Here is an 18,623-nt window from a genome sequence, read left to right as displayed (position 1 = left end):
AGGTAAATGCTTTGTACATAAAATATGCCTCAATATCATATCTATTTCCTCGATATCTCAGTAAAAGTACAGTACTTTGTGGGAAAGCTAATATTCTGAACATTTCACTCCAAGTGTAGTAACATTTATTAATGTGTTTTGACTTTTAAAATTCGTTTTCGGATGGTTTTCCGAGATTACCTGATATGACGGAACGGATGAGTATTGGACCATCATCCCTTGCATCTGGTTTCCCAGATTGCTTCGCTGATTATTCATCAAGCCTGGTGTTTGGGATTGTTGTACACCCATCATCCCTTGGTAGGCCTGCTGCTGGTTTGGTATCACACTCTGTAAACCTATGTTCCAGAATAACACAGAGTAAAAACTGGCTGCTCATCCAACAAAACCACATGGCAGGCGCGAGGCCGATAGGAACTTCGATAAAACATCACTGTCATGTTAAGCTGGATTCTCCCGTTGCCTTGACGTTTACAGTTTCAGCAAGGAGATCAATTATTACAAAGAACAGCGGACATATGCCGCCAAATAAATCCTTTATCTTGTGTGAATACCAGAAATAGTGCACTTACCTTCCTACCCCAGTCTCTGCAGTTAAAAATGCTCCTTTTATTTTAAAACCAATTCTCGGGGCTCGCCTGATGGTGCATTGAATTTAGTTATTAAATGCTATATAAAAATGAGGAAGATCACAGGTTACACCTCCAGTCTATGTTCATAGAATTATAGACTCCCTACAGTGCAGAAGGAGGCTATTCGGCCCATTGAGTCTGCACCGACCCTCTGGAAGAGCACCCTGCCCAGGCCCACTCTCCCACCCTAACCCCATAACTCCACCTAACCTGCACTCAGGGGAAATGTATCAGGGCCAATCCACCTAACCTGCACATCTTTGGACTGTGGGAGGAAACCGGAGCACCCGGAGGAAACCCACGCACACACGGGGAGGACGTGCAGACTCCGCACAGACAGTGACCCAAGGCTGGAATGGAACCCGGGTCCCTTGTGCTGTGAGGCCACTGTGCTAACCACCGTGCCGTGTTGAGATAGTTGATCTCAGTCAGGGTACAAGTGGCTTTAGCACCCTGGATTAAAGGAAGAATAAACCAGACAGGGCTCTGGCTGTCCAGTGAGTCCTGCTGCAGTGCGTGGACTCAGGTAAAAAGAGAATCTGGCACGAGTATGGTGCCGTCATTGAGGATTAACACTTGTGCTTCCTCACACATTGAATAGTGACATTTAGGAGCTGGCACCAGAGGCAACTAGTATGTGAAACTTTGCTCTTTATATTTACGAAAGGGAGAAAATCTTTTATAAAAGAAGATTATGACAGGACTTCATCATCAAATGATCAACAGCAACTTGCTACCTGGGTGGCCCTACAAATTGGATGCCCATTATAGAAAACTGCTCGATTTTCCACAACAGAAAGATTGGTTTTTGCACCCAGCCAGCAAGTCAAACCCGACCGCACTGCCTCTCAATGACTGTTCTCACTTCTGCAGCTGCATGAGAAGTGTCCCGGAAAAAGCAAGCTGCTGCATTCTCGAATGTGCACTGATACCACGTTGGACCATTAGAGGCAATGACATTCCACGTTCACAAAGCAATTCTGCACTTCTGGAAGAAACAGCTGCCTCGTAACCAAATTATTAGGGAACATACCAAGATTGAAAGGTCTGCAAATCAAAAATGATATAAAACCGATTAACCATTGGCCTGTCAGGAAAATCGCTGTTCCCCCCGGGGGAAACACTTTTTTAGGTTCTGAGTTCATGCACCAAGATACTGAAACAAACATCGATATTGTAGGAGGGAAAATGTCACAAAGAGCTTCATTGCTAAAAAAGCAGAGTGTGAATCTAGGTCTCCTTTTGGCTGACTTTGGTCCAGGAGTGTTCCAGCCACGCTGCTCTGAGCCATCATTCGAGTTTCTCTCAAGCCACCCCCTCCAAAATTCACTCAAGGCACTGGCAGCGGTCCCAACATGCCGAAGCGGACAATTGCAATCAGTTTGTGGAGGCTGACGCATTAGATTTCTCTGATTTGGAAAACAAAGTGGAAATCATGGCCACATTGGAGGTAAATATTCACACCCAGAAGGGAAAATGGATCAGATGTCAACAACTTGCACAGGGCAGTCAGATGAAAAACCTTGCGCAGGATAACGACAAAAAGTCATTTTACAAACAGGCATTGAAGGCATGGATGAGATGAACAATGCTGGAAAAGCTATGTGCGCGATGTCTTTCAGAGATGTTGTTCCAAATGACCTTGTCTTGCAAATTTGGCACAGAGGAAATACATTTTTACATCAGTGTGTGCAGGATGTCAAAAGGGAAGAAAACTGCTTGTAATTGACGAAAAAGCAGCCAATTAAAAGTGGAATGCAAAGCCTAAGGATCAATGAATCTGAAAAGTAACCTAATCTAGTCATTGATTTCTACAGGTGAACATTGTAAGGGCCCTCTCCTCTTTGTTCCTATTACCTTGTATTTCACCGTTGCTTTTATTTTTGCTATTACCATTTTGTTTCACGGATGTTTAATGGACCTGTGACTTTAAGGAAGCCATGGCCTGCGCCTTTAATTCAGACAAGCAGATCATAGAATTTACAGTGCAGCAGGAGGCCATTCGGCCCATCGAGTCTGCATCGGTCCTTGGAAAGAGCACCCTACCTAAGCTCCAGACCTCCACCCTATCCCCGTAACCCCACCTAACCTTCTGGACACGAAGGGCAATTTAGCACGGCCAATCCACCTAACCTGCACATCTTTGAACTGTGGGAGGAAACCGGAGCACCCGGAGGAAACCCACGCACACACGGGGAGGACGTGCAGACTCCGCACGGACAGTGACCCAAGCCGGGAATCGAACCCGGGACCCTGGAGCTGTGAAACAACAGTGCTAATCACTGCGCTACCGTACCTCCAAATCCAGATCTTTCTTGAATTCAAATTTCACCATCTGCTGTGGTGGGATTCGAACCCGGGTCCCCAGAGCCTGACTCTGGCTCTCTAGATTACTAGTCCAGTGACAATACCACTACACTACCATCTCCCCTCCGCAGATCTCAGAATCATAGAAATTACAGTGCAGAAGGAGGCCATTCAGCCCATCGAAGGCTGTGCTGTTTTAGACTGACATCAGTGATGGCTCGGATTGATGGACTTGGATGGTGGCCAATGAACTGGCTCGAAATGCTGCCCTTTGCCCGGTAGCCAGCGGTGATTGGTTCTGATCTCGCTGGCATGTTTCTCAGTGTCAGAAGGCTGGAGTACGTTACACTTTTGCTCCTGAAGCCATGTTGGAGGAGCTCTAACTCACTCTCTCAAAGAACTGATGAACTCTCCATAGAGTTCTCTCTCACTTCAAAGAAGGCTGATGTGAAACAGAGACCAGAGTCTGACAATTCTCCCTGGAAAACTGCCTGGGCAAGCAGAACCCTCTCTCTGGAAAAAGAGTGTGATGTGAAGCAGAGAGCAGAATTTGATCGTTCTCTGGAAGAACAGGCTGTTGTGGGGCCAGAGGCCTCCCCAGGGAAAGCTGTGCCGAGCTGCAAAGACCATCACCAACTGTACACCGGTGGTTTCGATCAATCAGCGTTCTGGGAGGAAAGCCTTCTGCAAAGAATCCAACATCGAAAGCAAGGGCTCTTAACCTTTTTTACCTTAATGCTTATTATTTTTACCTCTTTCCACCCCTCTGTGTTTGTCTGTCCTGTGAGTGTGGGTCGAGGGTAGGGTATAGTTGGTTAGCTTGCTTGTTATCCAGCTGAAATTACTGCATATTTCATCTTTATTTCTGGTTATAAATTAACAGCAATTGTGTTTTAACTTACAAACCTGGTGAGTGTATATTATTGGGCAGCCAAGGGACAAAGATTTTAGGAATTTTATACTAACTAATGGTTAATTTACTTGGGATTCCAGCTCCTGTGGAGCTCCTGTGGAACTGGAATTGATCGCACACTAGCCCCTTGTGTTGTGACAACATGACCAGGTAAGAAACCTTTCCATGTGCTTAAAAGGGCGAGTCCTATATGTGTGTCAGCTGCACCGTCTGAAATCGTCTATAAGTTTATAACGAAACGTACTTCACTAACCTGTTTGTTGCGCTGGCTGAGTCAGTTGTTGACTGCGTTGCGAGTTGTAAGGAACCTGGGAGAGAGGCCGGTACTGCTGGTTGGAGCTTTGGTACTGCCCAGGGGGATAATAAGAGACGGGGATCTGCAGAAAGAGAAAAGTTTAAAAGAATCCAGTTAGCTTCAATTCCCAAACTAGCAATTTCCCATTATCCTGCCAATAAAGCCAAGACATCAGAACATATCATACTAGCTTTGTACAACTCAGGGTGCTCACAAAGATATGCCTGTATTCCGATTAGAGCAACCCAGAGACTATTGTGTACATGATGAAGAACATATCAGAGTCTGTCTTATTAGGGCAGCACGGTAGCACAAGCGATTAGCACGGTGGCTTCACAGTGCCAGGGTCCCAGGTTCGATTCCCCGCTGGGTCACTGTCTGTGCGGAGTCTGCACGTTCTCCCCGTGACTGCGTGGGTTCCCTCCGAGTGCTCCGGCTTCCTCCCACAGTCCAAAGACGTGCAGGTTAGGTGGATTGGCCGTGATAAATTGCCCTTAGTGACCAAAAAAAGTTTAGATGGGGTTATTGGGTTACGGGGATAGGATGGAAGTGAGGGCTTAAGTGGGTTGGTGCAGAGTCGATGGGCCAAATGGCCTCCTTCTGCACTGTATGTTGCATGTTCTATATAGAGGGCAATAGGTCGATGGAATTCCAATTTCCATGATTAAATGACTGGTCTAACAATGCCAGACAAACACTTCCAAGTCATGTATAAAATGTTTAGAAACAAAATAATGCCCCCTCTTCTCGATCTCGAGTTTGGAAGAAGGTATATGGCTAAGAGCACTTGTGGCTGCAACAATTTACACATTGCTGCATTATTACAACAGCTATTTATGTTCTGTGCTTGCCAATTTAGTGTCAAGTGGTGTTGAATTGAGCAATTTCAGCAATGGGTCCATGCTCACCACGAGACTGCGAAAGATACTTCCCACAAGTTCTGCAAATCTTATTTTCCACCTCTCTTAAATCTTTTTGATCTTTTTGACTCACTTTCCTTCTCACACATAATCACAATGATCTTGGGAAATAACTCTCCTTCATTCTAAGTGACCATTATCATTGACACCCAGTGTTATCCTGTTGGGTATGTCTGATCCTTTCCATCTGGTTTAAATGGAACCACTCCCTGGGACATAATGTGTCTTTGAGCCGACCTCTGTGCCATGCTATTGATTTACTCCCAGTCCACCCTTCCTTCCTTGGATTGTTGCTCTTGTTCACCCGATTCGAAAGATGATCCTCAATACCCTTTGACCAATCCCATTGGTTCCAATATTAGTACTTTCTATAGTTACCTAAGCTACTAACTTGCAAATTATTCAAAATTGCTGCATGTTTTTGAACAACTGTTTTCGCACACAACAACCTGCACTTTACATATAGCACGTTAATGTAATAAAAAGTACCACGGTATCAGTGACTCAATAGGTAACCTTTTTGTACCTTCCTCATACCCCATCTTCATAGATGTGTAATCCAAGGCCCTAACAATTATTCCCAATGCAAGTCTCATACTACCAAACTTGGAAATGCTGATATATTGTCACACAGGTCAGAGAATCAAAGACTAAAGCCACTAATATCTTTAAATAATGATACAAGCACAAAAGTTGGCAAATGTTGGAAATACAATATAAGTGGGTGGCACGGTCGTTAGCACTGCTGCCTCAGTACCAGGGACACGGGTTCAATTTCAACCTTGTATGTGTGGAGTTTGCACGTTCTCCCCATGTCTGTGTGGGTTTCCTCCGGGTGCTCAGGTTCCCTCCCACAATTCAAAGAGTGCCGACTCGATGGGCCGAATGGCCTCCTTCTGCACTGTATGTTCTATGTTCAGTTAGGTGGATTGGCCATGATCAAATGCCCCTCAGTGTCCAAAGATGTGCAGGTTAGGTAGATTTGCCATGCTAAATTGTCCCTTAGTGTCCAAAGATGTGCAGGTTAGGTGGATTGGCCATGCTAAATTGTCCCTTAGTGTCCAAAGATGTGCAGGTTAGGTGGATTGGCCATGTTAAATTGTCCCTTAGTGTCCAAAGATGTGCAGGTTAGGTGGATTGGCCATGTTAAATTGTCCCTTAGTGTCCAAAGATGTGTAGGTTAGGTGGATTGGCCATGTTAAATTGTCCCTTAGTGTCCAAAGATGTGCAGGCTAGGTGGATTGGCCATGTTAAATTGTCCCTTAGTGTCCAAAGATGTGCAGGTTAGGTGGATTGGCCATGTTAAATTGTCCCTTAGTGTCCAAAGATGTGCAGGTTAGGTGGATTGGCCATGCTAAATTGTCCCTTAGTGTCCAAAGATGTGCAGGTTAGGTGGATTGGCCATGTTAAATTGTCCCTTAGTGTCCAAAGATGTGCAGGTTAGGTGGATTGGCCATGTTAAATTGTCCCTTAGTGTCCAAAGATGTGCAGGTTAGGTGGATTGACCATGTTAAATTGTCCCTTAGTGTCCAAAGATGTGTAGGTTAGGTGGATTGGCCATGTTAAATTGTCCCTTAGTGTCCAAAGATGTGCAGGCTAGGTGGATTGGCCATGTTAAATTGTCCCTTAGTGTCCAAAGATGTGCAGGTTAGGTGGATTGACCATGTTAAATTGTCCCTTAGTGTCCAAAGATGTGAAGGTTAGGTGGATTGGCCATGATAAATTGTCCCTTAGTGTCCAAAGATGTGCAGGTTAGGTGGATTGGCCATGATCAAATGCCCCTCAGTGTCCAGGGGTGTGCACGTTATGTTACGGGGATAGGGCGGGAGAGTGGACCAAGGTAGGGTGCTCTTTCGGAGAATTGACTGAATGGCTTCCTTCACCACTGTAGGGATTCGATGATTCTTCGATGAAATCCACATTGAATAAGTCAACATAATGGGTCAACTATTCTTCGCAACATCTTCAGAGTATGTCCAAAGGCTCTGTAACTTTAATAAACAGTTTCAGAAGGCGGAGTTTGTTGTCCAGAAACAGAGCTATTTCTTCTGAAACTGCTTGCATGATTCAAGCAATCATTGTTTGAAAAAAACCCCAGCAGACTTTTCAAATTTGCAGAACGTTTGGTCCCATGAGCTCCTTGTGTAATTGTGTCCAAAAGGTTTGGTGGGCTTACGGGGATAGGGTGGAGTGCTCTTTCCAAGGGCCAATGCAGACTCGATGGGCCGAATGGCCTCCTTCTGCATTGTAGGGATTCTATCATTCCAACATTCCAATCTACACAATGGATGTACGAAACAAATTAAGAGTCAATGATCTTCAAACATTCTGGTCTGCTCCACAATTAACAGTGGGATTTTAAATGTTCTCTTGGACATTTTGATGAATCATCGGCAGTGCACTAAACATTTCCAAAGCCTTAAAGAGATTCCGGCACGATTATCATTACATGCCATCATCCCATGCCCTGCCCCAAGCAAAGCTAGATTGTGTATCTCAGTATATTCAGATAGTTGTATTTGTCCTGTTGTTGATGGCTTGTACTCTCTCCATTGCTCAGGCATCATCTAGGTCACTGTCTTTACTTCCACTTGTGCTATCAAAGTGCACTTTCACTCACCAATCAACTGTATCCACTCCTTGCTGAGAATACCACTCTGTCGTCACAACTTGCTTCAGATTTCACACCTAAAGTGCTCACAACCTCCAGTCCAACAGCTCAATCATGAGTACTCCTGACGTTTCTTTACCAATTCTTAAAAAGTACAGGGTTTGGTTAAATTTAGCAAGTAAGCAGACAGAGTAAAATGCAGAATGTTGATAAAACCATAACTAATTATGGGCTGGCAAAACTGCACTAAGTGCTCGCAGCTTGTAATTGCAGCCCCTGTCCTGAAGTTGGATGGGCTTGACTTACCACGCGGCCAAAATCCAGTAACCAATCCCCACGACGGGTGGAGTTGTAGTGGTAAATGAACAATGGATTCATTGTTTACAATGACAAAACTGTGGCCTGTGAGTAGCACGGCTGCCTTTGGTGCTCGGGGTTGTCTCGGAGTTGAAAGACCACCCTACAGTAAAGCCCAGATATGGGACGTTGACGATTGAGTTAATCCTTGCACCGAGTTGCAAATAAAGACGTTTGCTCATATAATGCAGGCAGAGAGATCTGGGCGTGCATGTCCACCGATCACTGAAAGTGGCAATGCATATGGATAAGGTGGTCAAAGAACAAAGAAAAGTACAGCACAGGAACAGGCCCTTCGGCCCTCCAAGCCTGCGCTGACCTTGCTAAACTAAAATCTTCGTCACAAAGTCAAGAAGGTATACGACATGCTGGCCTTCATTGGCCGGGGCATTGAGTATAAAAATTGGCAAGTCATGTTGCAGCTGTATAGAACCTTGGTTAGGCCTCATTTGGAATATTGCGCACTATTCTGGTTGCCACCCTACCAGAAGGATATGGATGCTTTGGAGAGGGTGCAGAAGAGATTTACCAGGATGAGGAGAGGTTAGATAAACTCAGTCTGTTCTCACTGGAACGATGGAGATTGAGGGGCGACCTGATAGAGGTCTACAAAATTATGAGTGGCATGGACAGAGTGGATAGTCAGATGCTCTTTCCTCAGGTAGGAGAGTCATGTACTCGGGGACATAGGTTTAAAGTGCATGGGGAAAAGTTTAGAACAGATGTGCGAGGCAAGGGTTTTACACAGAGGATGGTAAATATATGGAACGTGCTGCCTGGGGAGGTGGTGGGAGCAGGTACAATAGCGGCATTGAAGGGACATCTAGACAAATAGGGTGGGAATGAAAGGTTACGGGCTCTGTAAGTGCACACAGTTTTAGTTTCGGTAGGTACCATGGTCAGTACAGGCTTGGAGGGCCGAAGGGCCTGTTCCTGTGCTGTATTGTTCTTTGAAACGACTACACGATGACATTAATAAGTTCCATCCAACCATCAGACTCACCATGGACTACTCTCCAAAATCAGTTGCATTCTTGGACACACTCGTCTCCATCAAGGACGGTCACCTCAGCACTTCGCTTTACCGCAAACCCACGGATAACCTCATGATGCTCCACTTCTCCAGCTTCCACCCTAAACACATTAAAGAAGCCATCCCCTATGGACAAGCGCTCCGTATACACAGGATCTGCTCAGAAGAGGAGGAGCGTAACAGACATCTACAGACGTTGAAAGATGCCCTTGTACGAACGGGATATGGCACTCGACTCATCGGTCGACAGTTCCAACGCGCCACAGCGAAAAACCGGACCGACCTCCTCAGAAGACAAACATGGGACACAACCGACAGAATACCCTTCGTCGTCCAGTACTTCCCCGGAGCGGAGAAACTACGTCATCTTCTTCTCAGCCTTCAATACGTCATTGATGACGATGAACATCTTGCCAAGGTCATCCCCACACCCCCACTACTTGCCTTCAAACAACCGCGCAACCTCAAACGAACCATTGTTTGCAGCAAACTACCCAGTCTTCAGAACAGTGACCACGACACCACACAACCCTGTCATGGCAATCTCTGCAAGACGTGCCAGATCATCGACATGGATACCACTATTACACATGAGAACACCACCCACCAGGTACGCGGTACATACTCGTGCGACTCGGCCAATGTTGTCTACCTCATACGCTGCAGGAAAGGATGTCCCGAAGAGTGGTACATTGGCGAGACCATGCAGACGCTGCGACAACGAATGAACGGACATCGCGCAACAATCACCAGGCAGGAATGTTCACTTCCAGTCGGGGAACACTTCAGCAGTCAAGGGCATTCAGCCGCTGATCTCCGGGTAAGCGTTCTCCGAGGCGGCCTTCAGGACCCGCGACAACGCAGAATCGCCGAGCAGAAACTTATAGCCAAGTTTCGCACACGAGTGCGGCCTCAACCGGGACCTGGGATTCATGTCGCATTACATTCATCCCCCACCATCTGGCCTGCAAAATCCTACCAACTGTCCTGGCTTGGTACAATTCACACCTCTTTAACCTGGGGTTACCCCATCTCTGGATCTGTAAAGATTTAATCACCTGCTAATGCTCGCATTCCAAGCATTGTTTGGCATCTTTGAATTTGTCTATATATGTGTTTCTGGAACAGACCTCTTCATTCACCTGAGGAAGGAGCAGCGCTCCAAAAGCTAGTGACATCGAAACAAACCTGTTGGACTTTAACCTGGTGTTGTAAGACTTCTTACTGTGCTCACCCCAGTCCAACGCCGGCATCTCCACATCATGGTATTGTTCTTTGTTATGCGATGCGAGATAAAGAAGCCGTCGTGGTTGCCACCGATAACAGAGCGACTGATGTTCAGCATCGTGTGTCAGTTACCACCTGAAAATGAATTGAACTCATTCTTTCCATCATGAAGGCTGGGGGTCCAATGGAATTCTCATGCCCACTGGATATATGCATGGCACTCAAGGAAAGCTCTGTACCCTGTACAGTGAGGATAATGTAAGTCACAAACAGAATGGCCCAAATCTTCCATTCAGGGTCAGAACAAAAAATACACATGTACCTTCCTCCGATTTCTCAGGGCAGTCTTCCAACGGAGGATCCTGCAGAACTCAGAACTTAGAGGAAGCAGCAGAGAGATTCACACAGACGTCATGCCTCCTTTTTGTGGCACTAGCTGCCACATTCTGGGAAGTAAAGAGTTTAAGGGCGTGATTTAGCCTAATGGGAACAAAGTCCCATAGTGAGCGTGTTTAGCTGCGTGTTTCCCAGTGCTCGATAGTGGAACACGCGGCCGAGGCCACACTCAGCCCCATTTACTGCACTGAGGAGCCCCATTCGCCAGAACGCCTCAGTGTAGTGATGGCCCGATCTCCGCCGCATGAAAAATGCCAGCTTGACACCGTCAACCTGGCAGTGCCCTGTCAATGCCACCTGGGCACCTTGGCAGTGCCAGGTTGATACCCAGGTGGCACTGCTAGGATGCCAGGCTGGCAAATGCCAGGGTACCACCCTGCCCAACGGGCATGCAGCTGGGGGCCTCCTATCCCCTGGGAGTCCCCCACGAGGGCCGTTCTGTCTGGTCCCCGTTTGTGGAGAACAGTACACCCGAGGTCTCCGAGGCAAAGGGGGTAGATGCCAATGCCTCAGGTACCTTGGAAAACTGCAACCCAAGTGGTTGAAGACTTAGTGAGGCGAGATGTCTTGCTTTAGTATGCAGATTTGCCAAAAGGTGATCCTGCGCACATCGCAACATCTTGAGATTGCGTTGGATCTCGGGAGGGGCATTGCGAGCCGGGTAGATCCTGGGAGCGGGTTCTCCTGGCTTCTATCAGCCACTTTGCACCGCGGCGAGCTGCATTTCGGGTGCAGGGTGGTTGTCCAATCGCGTCCTACGTGTTCCAAAGATTATGTGAAAAGCAATGAAAGGTGGATAGAGTGGGTACAGTGGCTAAGTTGATGGTAAGAGGATAGGGTGGCAGATGGGTGAGCGGACTAGGATAGTCAGGCCAGGGGGAACTTGGGTGATGACTGTAAATCAAGTTGGGGTGTTGGCGTTGTCAGGTCAGGTCAGGGGGGGGTGGGTGTTGTCAGGACACGGGATGGGGGCTGTCAGGTCAGGGGGATGGGGCGTTGTCAGGTCGGGGGGGTGGGACATTGTCAGGTCAGGGGGGTGGGGCATTGTCAGGTCAGGGGGATGGGGCGATGTCAGGTCAGGGGGATGGGGCGATGTCAGGTCAGGGGGATGGGGCGATGTCAGGTCAGGGGGGGTGGGGCAATGTCAGGTTGGGGGGTGATGTCAGGTCGGGGGGATGGGGCGATGTCAGGTCAGGGGGGGTGGGACGATGTCAGGTCAGGGGGATGGGGCGATGTCAAGTCAGGGGGATGGGGCGATGTCAGGTCGGGGGGATGGGGCGGTCAGGTCAGGGGGGTGGGGCGATGTCAGGTCAGGGGGATGGGGCATTGTCAGGTCGGGGGGGATGGGGCGATGTCAGGTCAGGGGGGTGGGGCAATGTCAGGTTGGGGGGTGATGTCAGGTCAGGGGGGGTGGGGCGATGTCAGGTCAGGGTGATGGGGCGATGTCAGGTCGGGGGGATGGGGCGATGTCAGGTCGGGGGGATGGGGCGATGTTAGGTCAGGGGGATGGGGCGATGTCTGGTCAGGGGGGTGGGGCGATGTCAGGTCAGGGGGATGGGGCGATGTCAGGTCAGGGGGATGGGGCGATGTCAGGTCGGGGGGGCATTGTCATGTCAGGGGGGGGGCGTTGTCCGGTCTGGGGGGATGGGGCGATGTCAGGTCAGGGGGATGGGGTGATGTCTGGTCAGGGGTGTGGGGCGATGTCAGGTCAGGGGGGGGTGGGGCAATGTCAGGTTGGGGGGGCGATGTCAGGTCGGGGGGATGGGGCGATGTCAGGTCAGGGGGGTGGGGACATTGTCAGGTCAGAGGGGGGCATTGTCAGGTCAGGGGGATGGGGCGATGTCAGGTCAGGGGGATGTGGCGATGTCAGGTCGGGGGGGGCATTGTCAGGTCAGAGGGGGGCGTTGTCCGGTCTGGGGGGATGGGGCGATGTCAGGTCAGGGGGTGGGGTGATGTCTGGTCAGGGGTGTGGGGCGATGTCAGGTCAGGGGGGGGTGGGGCAATGTCAGGTTGGGGGGGCGATGTCAGGTCGGGGGGATGGGGCGATGTCAGGTCAGGGGGGTGGGGACATTGTCAGGTCAGAGGGGGGCATTGTCAGGTCAGGGGGATGGGGCGATGTCAGGTCAGGGGGATGGGGCGATGTCAGGTCGGGGGGGGCATTGTCAGGTCAGAGGGGGGCGTTGTCCGGTCTGGGGGGATGGGGCGATGTCAGGTCAGGGGGATGGGGTGATGTCTGGTCAGGGGTGTGGGGCGATGTCAGGTCAGGGGGGTGGGGCGATGTCAGGTCAGGGGGGGTGGGGCGATGTCAGGTCAGGGGGGTGGGGCAATGTCAGGTTGGAGGGGGCGATGTCTGGTCAGGGGGATGGGGCGACGTCAGGTCAGGGGGGTGGGGTGATGTCAGGTCAGGGGGGTGGGGCGATGTCAGGTCGGGGGGTGGGGCGATGTCAGGTCGGGGGGGCGTCGTCCGGTCGGAGGGGATGGGGCGATGTCAGGTCAGGGGGATGGGGTGATGTCTGGTCAGGGGTGTGGGGCGATGTCAGGTCAGGGGGGTGGGGCAATGACAGGTCAGGGGGTGGGGCGATGTCAGGTCAGGGGGGATGGGGCATTGACAGGTCGGGGGGGGGCATTGTCAGGTCAGGGGGATGGGGCAATGTCAGGTCAGGGGGTGGGGCGATGTCAGGTCAGGGGGTGGGGCGATGTCAGGTCAGGGGGGGGCGTTGTCCGGTCGGGGGGGATGGGGCGATGTCAGGTCAGGGGGGGTGGGGTGATGTCTGGTCAGGGGTGTGGGGCGATGTCAGGTCAGGGGGGGTGGGGCAATGTCAGGTCAGGGGGGGGTGATGTCAGGTCAGGGGGGGTGGGGTGATGTCAGGTCAGGGGGGGCATTGTCCGGTCGGAGGGGATGGGGCGATGTCAGGTCAGGGGGATGGGGTGATGTCTGGTCAGGGGGGATGGGGCATTGACAGGTCGGAGGGGGGCATTGTCAGGTCAGGGGGATGGGGCAATGTCAGGTCAGGGGGATGGGGCGATGTCAGGTCAGGGGGGTGGGGTGATGTCTGGTCAGGGGTGTGGGGCGATGTCAGGTCAGGGGGGTGGGGTGATGTCAGGTCAGGGGAATGGGGCGATGTCAGGTCAGGGGGGTGGGGCGATGTCAGGTCAGGTGGGGTGGGGGCGTTGTCAGGTGAGGGGAGGTGGGGGCATTGTCAGGTCAGGGGGTGGGGCGATGTCAGGTCAGGGGGGATGGGGCATTGTCTGGTCGGGGGGGGGCGATGTCAGGTCAGGGGGCATGGGGCGATGTCTGGTCAGGGGGGGCGATGTCAGGTCAGGGGGGGGTGGGGGCATTGTCAGGTCAGGGGGTGGGGCGATGTCAGGTCAGGGGGGGGATGAGGCATTGTCTGGTCGGTGGGCATTGTTAGGTCAGGGGGATGGGGCGATGTCAGGTCAGGGGGATGGGGCGATGTCAGGTCAGGGGGGGTGGGGCGATGTCAGGTCGGGGGGATGGGGCGATGTCAGGTCAGGGGGATGGGGCGATGTCAGGTCAGGGGGATGGGGCGATGTCAGGTCAGGGGGATGGGGCGATGTCAGGTCAGGGGGGTGGGGTGATGTCAGGTCAGGGGGATGGGGCGATGTCAGGTCAGGGGGATGGGGCGATGTCAGGTCAGGGGGGGTGGGGCGATGTCAGGTCGGGGGGATGGGGCTATGTCAGGTCAGAGGGATGGGGCGATGTCAGGTCAGGGGGGTGGGGTGATGTCAGGTCAGGGGGATGGGGCGGTCAGGTCAGGGGGGTGGGGCGATGTCAGGTCAGGGGGATGGGGCGATGTCAGGTCAGGGGGATGGGGCGATGTCAGGTCAGGGGGGATGGGGCGATGTCAGGTCAGGGGGGGTGGGGCGATGTCAGGTCAGGGGGATGGGGCGGTCAGGTCAGGGGGGTGGGGCGATGTCAGGTCAGGGGGGTGGGGCGATGTCAGGTCAGGGGGATGGGGCGATGTCAGGTCAGGGGGGGTGGGGCGATGTCAGGTCGGGGGGATGGGGCTATGTCAGGTCAGAGGGATGGGGCGATGTCAGGTCAGGGGGGTGGGGTGATGTCAGGTCAGGGGGATGGGGCGGTCAGGTCAGGGGGGTGGGGCGATGTCAGGTCAGGGGGATGGGGCGATGTCAAGTCAGGGGGATGGGGCGATGTCAGGTCGGGGGGATGGGGCGATGTCAGGTCAGGGGGGTGGGGCGATGTCAGGTCAGGGGGGTGGGGCGATGTCAGGTCAGGGGGATGGGGCATTGTCAGGTCGGGGGGGATGGGGCGATGTCAGGTCAGGGGGGTGGGGCAATGTCAGGTTGGGGTGTGATGTCAGGTCAGGGGGGGTGGGGCGATGTCAGGTCAGGGTGATGGGGCGATGTCAGGTCGGGGGGATGGGGCGATGTCAGGTCGGGGGGATGGGGCGATGTTAGGTCAGGGGGATGGGGCGATGTCTGGTGAGGGGGGTGGGGCGATGTCAGGTCAGGGGGATGGGGCGATGTCAGGTCAGGGGGATGGGGCGATGTCAGGTCGGGGGGGCATTGTCATGTCAGGGGGGGGGCGTTGTCCGGTCTGGGGGGATGGGGCGATGTCAGGTCAGGGGGGTGGGGACATTGTCAGGTCAGGGGGGGGGGGGGGCGATGTCAGGTCGGGGGTGGTGGGATGTCTGGTAAGGGGGGGTGGGGCGATGTCTGGTCGGGGGGGGGGGGGCGATGTCAGGTCAGGGCAGGTGGGGCGATGTCAGGTCAGGGCAGGTGGGGCGATGTCAGATCAGGGGGGGTGCGGCGATGTCAGGTCAGGGCGGGTGGGGCGATGTCAGGTCAGGGCGGGTGGGGACATTGTCAGGTCAGGGGGGGGGGGGGCGATGTCAGATCAGGGGGGTGGGGACATTGTCAGGTCAGGGGGGGGGGGCGATGTCAGGTCAGGGGGTGGTGGGATGTCTGGTAAGGGGGGGTGGGGCGATGTCTGGTCGGGGGGGGGGGGGCGATGTCAGGTCAGGGCAGGTGGGGCGATGTCAGGTCAGGGCGGGTGGGGCGATGTCAGATCAGGGGGGGTGCGGCGATGTCAGGTCAGGGCGGGTGGGGCGATGTCAGGTCAGGGCGGGTGGGGACATTGTCAGGTCAGGGGGGGGGGGGGGCGATGTCAGATCAGGGCGGGTGGGGCGATGTCAGGTCAGGGCGGGTGGGGCGATGTCAGGTCAGGGCGGGTGGGGCGATGTCAGGTCAGGGCGGGTGGGGCGATGTCAGGTCAGGGCGGGTGGGGCGATGTCAGATCAGGGCGGGTGCGGCGATGTCAGATCAGGGCGGGTGCGGCGATGTCAGGTCAGGGGGAGATGGGGCGATGTTAGGACAGGGCGGGTGCGGCGATGTCAGGTCAGGGGGGGATGGGGCGATGTCAGGTCAGGGGGATGGAGCGATGTCAGGTCAGGGGGATGGAGCGCTGTCAGGTCAGGGGGATGGGGTGATGTCAGGTCAGGGGGGTGGGGCGATGTCAGGTCAGGGGGATGGGGCGATGTCAGGTCAGGGGGATGGGGCGATGTCAGGTCAGGGGGGGGCGATGTCAGGTCAGGTGGGGGCGATGTCAGGTCAGGTGGGGGCGATGTCAGGTCAGGGGGGTGGGGTGATGTCAGGTCAGGGGGGGGTGATGTCAGGTCAGGGGGGGTGGGGTGATGTCAGGTCAGGGGGATGGGGCGATGTCTGGTCGGGGGGATGGGGTGATGTCTGGTCAGGGGGATGGGGCGATGTCTGGTCAGGGGGGTGATGTCAGGACAAGGGGGGGTGATGTCAGGACAGGGGGTCAGGGCGATGTCTGGTCCGGGGGATGGGGCGATGTCTGGTCGGGGGGGATGATGTCAGGTCAGGGGGGTGGGGTGTTGTCAGGTCAAGGGGATGGGTAGTTGTCAGGTCAGTGGGGTGGGGTGTTGTCAGGTCAGGGGGGGCGGTGTCAGGTCAGGGGTGTGGGGTGTTGTCAGGTCAGGGGGTGGGGCGATGTCAGGTCAGGGGGATGGGGAGATGTCAGGTCAGGGGGATGGAGCTGGTCAGGGTGGTGGGGTGTTGTCAGGTCAGGGGGATGAGGCATTGTCAGGTCAGAGGGGGGCGTTGTCCGGTCTGGGGGGATGGGGCGATGTCAGGTCAGGGGGGTGGGGTGATGTCTGGTCAGGGGTGTGGGGCGATGTCAGGTCAGGGGGGGTGGGGCAATGTCAGGTTGGGGGGGCGATGTCAGGTCGGGGGGATGGGGCGATGTCAGGTCAGGGGGGTGGGGACATTGTCAGGTCAGAGGGGGGCATTGTCAGGTCAGGGGGATGGGGCGATGTCAGGTCAGGGGGATGGGGCGATGTCAGGTCGGGGGGGGCATTGTCAGGTCAGAGGGGGGCGTTGTCCGGTCTGGGGGGATGGGGCGATGTCAGGTCAGGGGGATGGGGTGATGTCTGGTCAGGGGTGTGGGGCGATGTCAGGTCAGGGGGGGTGGGGCAATGTCAGGTTGGGGGGCGATGTCAGGTCGGGGGGATGGGGCGATGTCAGGTCAGGGGTGTGGGGCGATGTCAGGTCAGGGGGGGGTGGGGCAATGTCAGGTTGGGGGGGCGATGTCAGGTCGGGGGGATGGGGCGATGTCAGGTCAGGGGGGTGGGGACATTGTCAGGTCAGAGGGGGGCATTGTCAGGTCAGGGGGATGGGGCGATGTCAGGTCAGGGGGATGTGGCGATGTCAGGTCGGGGGGGGCATTGTCAGGTCAGAGGGGGGCGTTGTCCGGTCTGGGGGGATGGGGCGATGTCAGGTCAGGGGGTGGGGTGATGTCTGGTCAGGGGTGTGGGGCGATGTCAGGTCAGGGGGGGTGGGGCAATGTCAGGTTGGGGGGGCGATGTCAGGTCGGGGGGATGGGGCGATGTCAGGTCAGGGGGGTGGGGACATTGTCAGGTCAGAGGGGGGCATTGTCAGGTCAGGGGGATGGGGCGATGCCAGGTCAGGGGGATGGGGCGATGTCAGGTCGGGGGGGGCATTGTCAGGTCAGAGGGGGGCGTTGTCCGGTCTGGGGGGATGGGGCGATGTCAGGTCAGGGGGATGGGGTGATGTCTGGTCAGGGGTGTGGGGCGATGTCAGGTCAGGGGGGGTGGGGCAATGTCAGGTTGGGGGGCGATGTCAGGTCGGGGGGATGGGGCGATGTCAGGTCGGGGGGATGGGGCGATGTCAGGTCAGGGAGGTGGGGACATTGTCAGGTCAGAGGGGGGGGCATTGTCAGGTCAGGGGGATGGGGCGATGTCAGGTCAGAGGGATGGGGCGATGTCAGGTCAGGGGGGTGGGGACATTGTCAGGTCAGAGGGGGGGCGATGTCAGGTCAGGGGGATGGGGCGATGTCAGGTCAGGGGGATGGGGCGATGTCAGGTCAGGGAGATGGGGCGATGTCAGGTCAGGGGGATGGGGCGATGTCTGGTCGGGGGGGTGGGGCGATGTCAGGTCAGGGGGGTGGGGCGATGTCAGGTCAGGGGGGTGGGGCGATGTCAGGTCAGGGGGGTGGGGCGATGTCAGGTCAGGGGGGTGGGGCAATGTCAGGTTGGGGGGGGCGATGTCTGGTCAGGGGGATGGGGCGACGTCAGGTCAGGGGGGTGGGGTGATGTCAGGTCAGGGGGGTGGGGCGATGTCAGGTCGGGGGGTGGGGCGATGTCAGGTCGGGGGGGGCGTCGTCCGGTCGGAGGGGATGGGGCGATGTCAGGTCAGGGGGATGGGGTGATGTCTGGTCAGGGGTGTGGGGCGATGTCAGGTCAGGGGGGTGGGGCAATGACAGGTCAGGGGGTGGGGCGATGTCAGGTCAGGGGGGATGGGGCATTGACAGGTCGGGGGGGGGCATTGTCAGGTCAGGGGGATGGGGCAATGTCAGGTCAGGGGGTGGGGCGATGTCAGGTCAGGGGGGGGCGTTGTCCGGTCGGGGGG

At 54.6% G+C, this 18,623-nt stretch overlaps 1 protein-coding gene across 6 annotated transcripts in view; it reads right to left on the bottom strand.

The window, feature by feature from the left end:
* r3hdm2 (R3H domain containing 2) overlaps positions 1–18,623 on the bottom strand; it is a 325,172-nt gene that overhangs the window by 50,064 nt on the left and 256,485 nt on the right. For all 6 annotated transcript variants that reach the window (XM_072494033.1, XM_072494029.1, XM_072494034.1 and 3 more), the window contains 2 exons: positions 4,106–4,229; positions 181–338 (listed from right to left, as the gene is read on the bottom strand). In XM_072494033.1, coding sequence (XP_072350134.1) covers positions 181–338; positions 4,106–4,229 — 282 coding nt within the window. The remainder of the gene's footprint in view (positions 1–180; positions 339–4,105; positions 4,230–18,623) is intronic.

The sequence above is a fragment of the Scyliorhinus torazame genome, chromosome X (genome assembly GCF_047496885.1).
Source record: "Scyliorhinus torazame isolate Kashiwa2021f chromosome X, sScyTor2.1, whole genome shotgun sequence".
Lineage (NCBI taxonomy): Eukaryota > Metazoa > Chordata > Chondrichthyes > Carcharhiniformes > Scyliorhinidae > Scyliorhinus > Scyliorhinus torazame.
This window is presented reverse-complemented; position numbering and strand designations above follow the sequence as displayed.